Genomic DNA, 9985 nt, shown 5'->3' with positions numbered 1-9985 from the left:
CACACATCATTGATGAGCTCTTTGGTCAAAGTTTTATGTGAAGAATTGAAATCCGTGACAAGCAATGAAAATGAATCTTGTCTCTTTCCATATAAGTCGAACCGTAGAACTTCTAACAACCTGCAACTTAGCTATTTTACCAATGTGCACAAGCACAACTCTCAAACGTGGATGGACTGCAGTTCCACTGCTTTCTTTGTTGTCCTCAACGTCCAACACCATAGCTTGAAGGAGACACGGGGCGAGATCGAGACGGGCAGCGTCGGCGGTGGCTCGCCAGAGCAAGACCAGCCAAGCCACCCCACCACGTCGGCTCGTGGCTCGTTCGCACACTGCTCCAGCATGGCTGAATCGTGTCCACGGCACGGCGAGGGACCCTGGTATAGAGATGTTGCACCTATTAGTTCTTTGCAGATTGATGATGAAAAGCTATCACTGGCGGAAATATGCAACACCTGATTAGGACACAAAAAAGGAAAGCAACTTTGAGTTCTGATGAACAATTATCAGAAACCAGAAGGACAACATACATAATACAAACTTTTTTTTGTTTGAGAGAAGATAGAAGAGTCCAACAAGCAACCATTCAGGAAGGCAATATACAACCAGAAAAACTAAAACAACGCCAAAACTCTGTAGAAACAACTATGCCATTCCACTCCAATTAAAATCCTTATTTTGTTATCAGGATTCAGGATACCCTAGAAGGTAACATGCTTCAAATTTTAGCACTTGTAACTGCAGCTGTCAGTCCTGTGGGGAAAAAGATTTAAAAAGGTGTTGTTGTTGGTAATCAATTTTAAGAATAATGCATTGTGGTAATTTAGTATTCCCATTAATAGTTCTTCACGGCAAACATTGAGGATTCATATCAGCCTGAGTGTTGGACATCAATCAGAACGGTTGTGGTAACATTAATGCTCAAGCAGTGAAGTTGTGTTCACGCAAATAAAAATGAATCTGAGGAGACCTATCCAAGGACAAAAGATAACTCACCTTCAAATCCTTGGTGAAGCATAACCTTAGTTTTCAAACTGAGCCCTTCTTGCAAGTGATTTGTGGTGAGCCCCTAAATGCATGTTTGATTGTATCAATGAAATCATTCGGTGCAGTTCTAGATGTAGAGAAGAAATGCATGAATGGCACAAAGCTGGTGACGAGAGGGACACGAAAGAGATGGTCACCTGCGCGATGGTATCCTCGAATTCAGAGGTCTCGACGCCCTTGTCCTTCTGGATCTTCTTCTTGCCAGTGTAGATCTTAATTCCTTTCCGCCAGGCCCTGTGTACAACACACATGGATCAGCTACACACACACACACACACACACACACACAGAGGACAAGTAATCACTTACTACTGACTGGATTGTGATTGTTAAATGATATAACACTGAATTGAAAATGACAACACCAGCAACTCATGCAAGAATCATAGAGACAACGCTAAAGTACCTGCAATTGTTGTTGGGATTGTCCCCTGAACATTGAATAATCAAACAGTTCTTGTCAAACTGGTGCTTGCAAATACAGAATGCATAACATATGGAATGCGACTGCAAATAATCTTCATTTTTTCTATCATTGGGATGTCACTTGTTAAGACTATGATTCAGCTAGCTTGCCTGTTAACATATCATGTCTACAATCTAGGTTGCCTGAAATATCCAATTACTAATAAATGCCCTTGACAGTAAAAAGAGGAGGATAATAAAAATATTAAATTACAACTTTGCAGGTTCACATTTGATCACCTAGTGGCATAAAAAGAACTTGCCCAATTTTTACAAATGTACCACATACACCTCCCATATGCCCATGTCAACAGGGAGTCACCCAACTATGTAGATATCGTAATAACTTCATTTGGCACGAGTAAAAAATAGACACAAAAAGACATATACTTCAGTTGCATAAAACTTATGTTATAACGGTGCAAGTTGTTGCGAAGGAAAATAATTAACTCACCCACAATATTTCTCACAGCATGCCCCATTTATAGGACATGGACATTGTTTCCCACATGCTGATTGACACCACATGGATTATATTGCCGACAAGGCTGATCCTTCCTTTCTGTAATCCTTCTCCTTATAAAATGGTAGCCTGCGGATTTCCAGGTGTACTTTGAACAATGGACTCTAGCTTGCCTTCTAATAAAGCATGATAACCCGCGCAACTAATGTCCCTGAGATAATAAGGTTGGCAGCACTAAGATAAGCAACCACCTGGGTGAAGAATAAAAGATAACATGGAGGGGTAGAGTGAACCATACCTTTATATATCCTTTGACAAGAAAATCACCCCTACTGAGAGTTCCAGATGCGCCGCTGTTTCCAGTATAACTCATATACTGAAAAACTTCGCTGTATGTTTCCATTTGAGAGATGGTTCTGAGCAATTAAACAACTGCATGAAAGAAAACTCATGAATTCGGTGTGACTATTAATCCCGGAAACAGGCTAAACTTATACTATAATAATGACAAAGGAGAGCAGCGATTTGGCTCCCAGATTCATGTGCTCCCACTGCGAGCAACAGAAATTCACAAAAATACACATGAAGTGTTGTATCCTTGCAATTTTCATGGAAAATCAAGTATTTTTTGCACCTTGGGAAAAACAGTGCCTAAAAAGTATAAGTGGTGGTTGGATACATGTAGTTCACATTTTAAACTTTAATCATTGATATAGGTCATAGATGCCTTGACACTGAAGATAATGTCATCAGTGGAAATTTTGTTTTGAATATATAGTTTTGAGGGGATGACCACAACTTTTAGTCATAGAAAGTTCATAAACATTTCCTCCCCCAACATTTTTTCAATCCCTAGTACTCCTCGTTTGTAAGATGATGAGAAAACTGCATGCAAAAGGAAATGATGGGAATACCATATGTGGAAGGAATGAGTTATCTACTCCCTGAGGAATCATGGTCAAAGCCTTCCTAGTGGCAGAGTTTAAAACAATTCACATACAACCTTTACTCAGTTCTAAGAAATGTTTACAGGTTATGCAGAGAAACAGTGAAACACACCAAAAAATTATCTGACTGGCTGTATAATAGTAAGCGACACATAAACAAGTTCAAAGTAATGAAACCACTAATATAAAGATGGTTATCAGGAGAAGGGTCCAACCTGTTCCTTCCAAAAATCTCCAAACCAAAATATGGAGAAATTTGACCGGCAGCTGCATATGTCGGTGCCAGATTTCCAAGCTCGTGTTCAAGATCAGGAGCAGTTGCCTTGGGAGTAAGTTGATCTGTCGAGGAGGGTGGACGTTGACGGCGACATGGTAGCCACTGATCTGACCGGAGAAGTGCCTCCTCCTCCTCTGGCCGCCATGGAAGAGCGTAGCTTCCTCCTCTGGCCTCCGTAGCAGCGACAACCATAGCTAGATGCCTGGAGCCGGCTGAACATGGCCACAGACATATCAGTGCCAACGTTGTGAGGGAAGTATCTGCCAATTTCCCACTGACTGCACCGCAAACCTGAAATATTAACATAGTACAAAACAATGAACACAACTATACGAGCATTTCCTCTGATCTAGACTCTCGTGCTGAGTAGTCACACATTAAGTGTATAAAGTTTAAAAGAAATGTGAACCTGATGTGCACACATCTTGGGCTCACATATCTAGCAAAAATAACAGCGGCGGCAACACATCGACCAAAAGAACAATGGAAATATGTTCACATATGCAAACAATAAGTCAATGCTGAAACTAAGGGCAAAGAAAGTAACCTAAATACAACCACTGTGAGGTGGACAATAAATTAATAAGCATACTCTGGCTCTTTCAGTAAAGAGCTTTTGGTTCAAAAGTTTATACATACTTGTTGTTAAGCGGTTCCCTGTCACACTTTAGCCTGTACGGAGCTAGCTGTTGTTGTCGCCTGAAAAACAGTAGTATTGGGAAAGACAGGTCACAATTTACTAGTGGCACAGGAAAATGCAAATGACAGATTTGGATAATAGTGTCAACTTACTTCACCGGAAACATGGCAACAATTAATTGATTTTGGCACCAGCATATTTTTTTCTAGTCATCAAGAACTCTATGTTCTAGTAATATAAGATACTGCAAATTTATGCTATATGATAGAAGTGACGAAAGACTCCTTTTTGGGGGGGAAAAGATGCATTTTTTATTCCTCAAGTAAAATTAGCTGTGAACGGTTTATTTCACCCCAATGAATAACAAAAATCTCCATTTTGCAACAAACAAATCTGCGGTTCCTTTTTTGTCAACAATACAGATCGAAGTATAATGTAGTGCCATATATAACCAATCATAAAGATCAAATGTTCCGCGAGACTGACGATAACCAAACAAAAAAATCTCTATTTTGCACATGCTACTCAGATATTTCACAGAATTTGACAGATAATACATTCACCTGTCACATCATGGCGTGGATAAACAACTAAGAGTCTCCTGTAGTGTTATTCAAAAAATGAGCTAGCTAGTCCATCTTCAGGACAAATAACAGTAAATACGGCGGCTTAGCTTGCACTTAGTTTGATTAAAATAGCTTTGGCTGTACAGTGCTAGGTTGTGGCAAAACAATAGTTCATATAAAGGATAGCAAGCAATTTGACAAATACCTGAACTCCATGGATCAATCACTTGTAAATTCATTTGTAGATGTCACGCGGCGAACTTAACCACCACCTTAAAATTCCTTTGTCGCCTGAATCAAAAGGAAAAGGAAAATACATTCAGAACACTGAACACATATAAACCAGCCCGGGAAAAAATAAATATTGATTGTGAAATGGCTGACCTATGGGAGCCAGAGCCATCATTATCGTCATGCAGAGTGATATGAAACTCTTCATAAGTGAAAGGCAACGGGCCTGCCGTGTATAGGCTCTTCCTGCCATTGTTCGCCGGCAGCCTCCCACCGAGATAAGACGCCCTGTGCAGGTTCACCAGCTCATTGATCACTGCTTAGTTGACGACGATGTGACTTCCGGAGCGATCAAAACCTGCAGTTTCAAAATCAGATCAGGACACACGATTTTCTGCAGGACAAGAGAGTACTGCTAATTAATTACGGGGATAGCAAAAGAAGAAGAAACACACATGGTAGTGGTGGAGATTCTTTTCCGGCAGCTCGGATCAGTATGTCACAAGCTCGTATTACAAACTTCATCATCGACATATGGGTTACGTGACCCAAAAATAATGTTGTTGGGTTCATATTCAAGAACAATTTCAAGAGACTGCAATTTTGTAGCTATGAACAGCGTATAATACAAAAAATTCACAGCCAAGGCTGAACTTCGGATGATGATTGGACACGATATAAGCAGCGTGTTGTAAATGAACAGCAATAAGTAGTTCATAAGTGTCAACTAGGGATATACAGTTTGGAGCAATCAGTTAAAAGCGAGGGAAGAATCTATATATCGCATTCAGGAAACTAAGTTAATAGTATCAGCATCCAATTTCCTTTGAAAAGCCTACGTGTGAAGCCAGAAGCACACCGGCAACCCGAGAAAGAAGGAAATTCCTCCTTCACGCTCAGATAACCACATTAATTGCTACAATCCCGACGTTTTCCCCATGCTTTTCGCCCCCAAATTCCTTGGATGTCAGGGCACGCGGAATCCCACACATTCAAAGGGGGGTTCCTTTCTCGTCAAATCATGTCCTGGACACAGAATCTCGCAAAATCGAAAGGACAACTCTAATTAGTCCTCACCGGAGCTTCGTGTGCTCTGAAATCCCCCCTCGGGCCACAAATTCGCAGCTGCGGAAGCAAGATTCTACCCTCCCCTATCCCCTCCGAGCTCCCAACCCGTCCGTGCACACGAGAACGCGGGAGAAAGGAGGGGGTATGGGGGAAGCCTTTTTTTACCTGGGAGATGATGGTGAAGCGGGCGAGGGGCGCGGTGCAGGTCTTGCTGACGATGCCAGCGAAGCCTCCGGCGGCGAGGTGCGCGGCGGTGCCGATGTGGCGCTGCTGCTGCTCCTGGTGGGGGGAGGCCGAGACGGCGCACCAGAGGAGGGCGGCGGCCAGAAACAACGGTCCGCCGGAGCGGCGGTCCTCGAGTTGGCGCGCGGTCCGGCACTCCTCCTGCCGATGGCGACAACTCCGGGAGGAGCAGATGCGCAAGCAGCAGTCGCGGCTCCTCCAAATATGGTCACGCGATGGAGAAGTGTGGCAGGGGGGCGGATCGACCTCGTCCGGGTGGAGCTCGTCCTTGACTTCATCGGGACGAGATCTGACGGGGCCGTCCGCGTCTGCCTTCTAACTCTTGTCGCCGCCTTGCCGTCAGGACCGTGGGGAAGAGCAGCGCCACACCTGGGCGCCGGTGGTGGCGGCGGCTGCGGGGAGGGCGGGGGTGGGGCTGGCGGCGGCAGACGAGGGAAAGGGAGAGGGAGAGGAATTGGGGATGGGAACTGGGGGCTGCGCCGTGGCCAATCTCTTTCTCTCTTTCTTCTCGACGAAGGGAACCTTTTTGTATCGTACCATTGCCGACGTGGACATTGCCAGGGCTCGCCCTTGATGCACAGCTGAATGGTTTTAATACAAAAAATATTGATCACTTGTTACAAAAACGTTTTTGACATGTATGAAAATGTAGAGTGAAAAAAAAGACATAAGAAAACACAAAAGAGAAACAAAAAATGGAGAAGAAAAAAACAAACGAAGAATGGAGAAGAAATGAAAAAATCTGAGAAGAAAGAAAAAGGAATGAAAAAAAGGGAGAAGAAAAGGAGATGAACCAAAAGAAAATGAAAAAAGAAAAAGAAAAAATGGAGATGACCGGCTCGGTCGCCTTTAGTAGATCTCGATCCCACTACCAACCAGTAACATGAAGTGGTTGGAGTGGTTAGCTGAGCTGGTGATCACCCTGGAGACCAGGGTTTATCCTAGCCAGGGGGCGCCCCGTTTATTCCTGATTTTTTTAATCTGTGCGCTAAATGAGCCGGCCCGACACTGCTCACGAGTCGACGCAGGAGATCCTTGTGGACTTGCTTAATGTGATAAATAGTCGCTGCGGTGATGCTCTTCCTCTTCTCTTGTCGTGCGTGGGCCGCAGCAGAATTGTTGGTGTGGGTGAAGAAATTATGCCCTAGAGGCAATAATAAAGTTATTATGTATTTCCTTATATCATGATAAATGTTTATTATTCATGCTAGAATTGTATTAACCGGAAACATAATACTTGTGTGAATACATAGACAAACAAAATGTCACTAGTATGCCTCTACTTGACTAGCTCGCTGATCAAAGATGGTTATGTTTCCTAGCCATAGACATGAGTTGTTATTTGATTAACGGGATCACATCATTAGGAGAATGATGTAATTGACTTGACCCATTCCATTAGCTTAGCACTCGATCGTTTAGTATGTTGATATTGCTTTCTTCATGACTTATACATGTTCCCATGACTATGAGATTATGCAACTCCCGTTTACCGGAGGAACACTTTATGTGCTACCAAACGTCACAACGTAACTGGGTGATTATAAAGGTGCTCTACAGGTGTCTCCGAAGGTATTTGCTGGGTTGGCGTATTTCGAGATTTGTCACAGGTATCTCTGAGCCCACTCGGTAATGCACATCACTTAAGCCTTGCAAGCATTGCAACTAATGAGTTAGTTGCGAGATGATGTATTACGGAACGAGTAAAGAGACTTGCCGGTAACGAGATTGAACTAGGTATTGAGATACCGACGATCAAATCTCGGGTAAGTAACATACCTATGACAAAGGAAACAACATATGTTGTTATGCGGTCTGACCGATAAAGATCTTCGTAGAATATGTGGGAGCCAGTATGAGCATCCAGGTTCCGTTATTGGTTATTGACCGGAGACGTGTCTCGGTCATGTCTACATAGTTCTCGAACCCGTAGGGTCCGCACGCTTAAAGTTTCGATGACGGTTATGTTGGGGAACGTTGCAGAAAACACAAAATTTCCTACGGTTTCACCAAGATCCATCTATGAGTTCATCTAGCAACGAGTGATCGGATTGCATCTACATACCTTTGTAGATCACACGCGGATGATGGGGAACGTAGTAATTTCAAAAAAAAATCCTACGCACTCGCAAGATCATGGTGATGCACAGCAACGAGGGGAGAGTGTGATCTACATACCCTTGGTAGATCGACAACGGAAGCGTTTGGTTGATGTAGTCGTACGTCTTCACGGCCCGACCGATCAAGCACCGAAACTACGGCACCTCCGAGTTCTAGCACACGTTCAGCTCGATGACGATCCCCGGACTCCGATCCAGCAAAGTGTCGGGGAAGAGTTCCGTCAGCACGACGGCGTGGTGACGATCTTGATGTACTACTGCCGCAGGCCTTCGCCTAAGCACCGCTACAATATTATCGAGGACTATGGTGGCTGGGGGCGCCACACACGGCTAAGAATAAGATCACGTGGATCAACTTGTGTGTCTCTGGGGTGCCCCTGCCTCCGTATATAAAGGACTAAAAGGGGGGAGGCTGGCCGGCCATCATAGGTGCGCCAGGAGAGTCCTACTCCCTCTGGGAGTAGGATCCCCCCCCCCAATCCTAGTTGGAATAGGACTCGCGGAGGGGGGAAAAGAGAGAGGGGGGCCGGCCCCCTCTCCTTGTCCAATTCGGACCAAGGGAGGGGAGGGGTGCGCGGCACACTATGGGCTGCTCCTTCTCTTTTCCACTAAGGCCCATTAAGGCCCACATAGCTCCCGGGGGGTTCCGGTAACCTCCCGGTACTCCGGTAAAATCCCGATTTTCACCTGGAACACTTCCGATATCCAAACATAGGCTTCCAATATATCAATCTTTATGTCTCGACCATTTCGAGACTCCTCGTCACGTCCGTGATCACATCCGGGACTCCGAACAACCTTCGGTACATCAAAATGCATAAACTCATAATAAAACTGTCATCGTAACCTTAAGCGTGCGGACCCTACGGGTTCGAGAACAATGTAGACATGACCGAGACATGTCTCCGGTCAATAACCAATAGCGGGACCTGGATGCCCATATTGGCTCCTACATATTCTACGAAGATCTTTATCGGTCAGACCGCATAACAACATACGTTGTTCCCTTTGTCATCGGTATGTTACTTGCCCGAGATTCGAACATCGGTATCCAATACCTAGTTCAATCTCGTTACCGGCAAGTCTCTTTACTCGTTCTGTAATACATCATCCCGCAAGTAACTCATTAGTTGCAATGCTTGCAAGGCTTAAGTGATGTGCATTACCGAGAGGGCCAGAGATACCTCTCTGACAATCGGAGTGACAAATCCTAATCTCGAAATACGCCAATCCAACATGTACCTTTGGAGACACCTGTAGAGCTCCTTTATAATCACCCAGTTACGTTGTGACGTTTGGTAGCACACAAAGTGTTCCTCCGGCAAACGGGAGTTGCATAATCTCATAGTCATAGGAACATGTATAAGTCATGAAGAAAGCAATAGCAACATACTAAACGATCGGGTGCTAAGCTAATGGAATGGGTCATGTCAATCAGATCATTCAACTAATGATGTGATCCCGTTAATCAAATAACAACTCTTTGTCCATGGTTAGGAAACATAACCATCTTTGATTAACGAGCTAGTCAAGTAGAGGCATACTAGTGACACTCTGTTTGTCTATGTATTCACACATGTATTATGTTTCCGGTTAATACAATTCTAGCATGAATAATAAACATTTATCATGATATAAGGAAATAAATAATAACTTTATTATTGCCTCTAGGGCATATTTCTTTTAGTCTCCCACTTGCACTAGAGTCAATAATCTAGTTCACATTGCCATGTGATTTAACAGCAATAGTTCACATCACCATGTGATTAACACCCATAGTTCACATCGATATGTGATCAACACCCAAAGGGTTTACTAGAGTCAGTAATCTAGTTTCACATCGCTATGTGATTAACACCCAAAGAGTACTAAGGTGTGATCATGTTTTGCTTGTGAGATAATTTTAGTCAACGGGTCT

The 9985-nt window shown here is 43.8% G+C and overlaps 1 protein-coding gene across 3 annotated transcripts; it reads right to left on the bottom strand.

Annotated features, from left to right (window-relative positions):
- Window positions 1-9: 9 nt before the first annotated feature.
- LOC125510860 (uncharacterized) lies at window positions 10-6427 on the bottom strand. Of its 3 annotated transcripts, XM_087521920.1 has the most exons (11): window positions 5870-6427; window positions 4790-4994; window positions 4611-4696; window positions 3839-3898; window positions 3138-3490; window positions 2274-2407; window positions 1967-2186; window positions 1454-1478; window positions 1185-1281; window positions 997-1069; window positions 10-377 (listed from the first exon to the last, which is right to left on the bottom strand). In XM_087521920.1, the coding sequence occupies exons 7-11, from the start codon at window positions 1992-1994 to the stop codon at window positions 34-36; spliced, it is 567 nt and encodes a 188-aa protein (XP_087378046.1). In that variant the 5' UTR covers window positions 1995-2186; window positions 2274-2407; window positions 3138-3490; window positions 3839-3898; window positions 4611-4696; window positions 4790-4994; window positions 5870-6427; the 3' UTR covers window positions 10-33. The 3 variants fall into 3 exon arrangements, with proteins under 3 accessions (XP_087378046.1, XP_087378047.1, XP_087378045.1); XM_087521921.1 differs by lacking the exon at window positions 1454-1478 and having other exon boundaries at window positions 10-455; window positions 5870-6425; XM_087521919.1 differs by lacking the exon at window positions 1454-1478 and having other exon boundaries at window positions 5870-6424.
- Window positions 6428-9985: the final 3558 nt, after the last annotated feature.

This window comes from Triticum urartu, chromosome 5A (assembly GCF_056163025.1).
Source record: "Triticum urartu cultivar PI428250 chromosome 5A, HENAU_Tu73, whole genome shotgun sequence".
NCBI lineage: Eukaryota > Viridiplantae > Streptophyta > Magnoliopsida > Poales > Poaceae > Triticum > Triticum urartu.
This window is presented reverse-complemented; position numbering and strand designations above follow the sequence as displayed.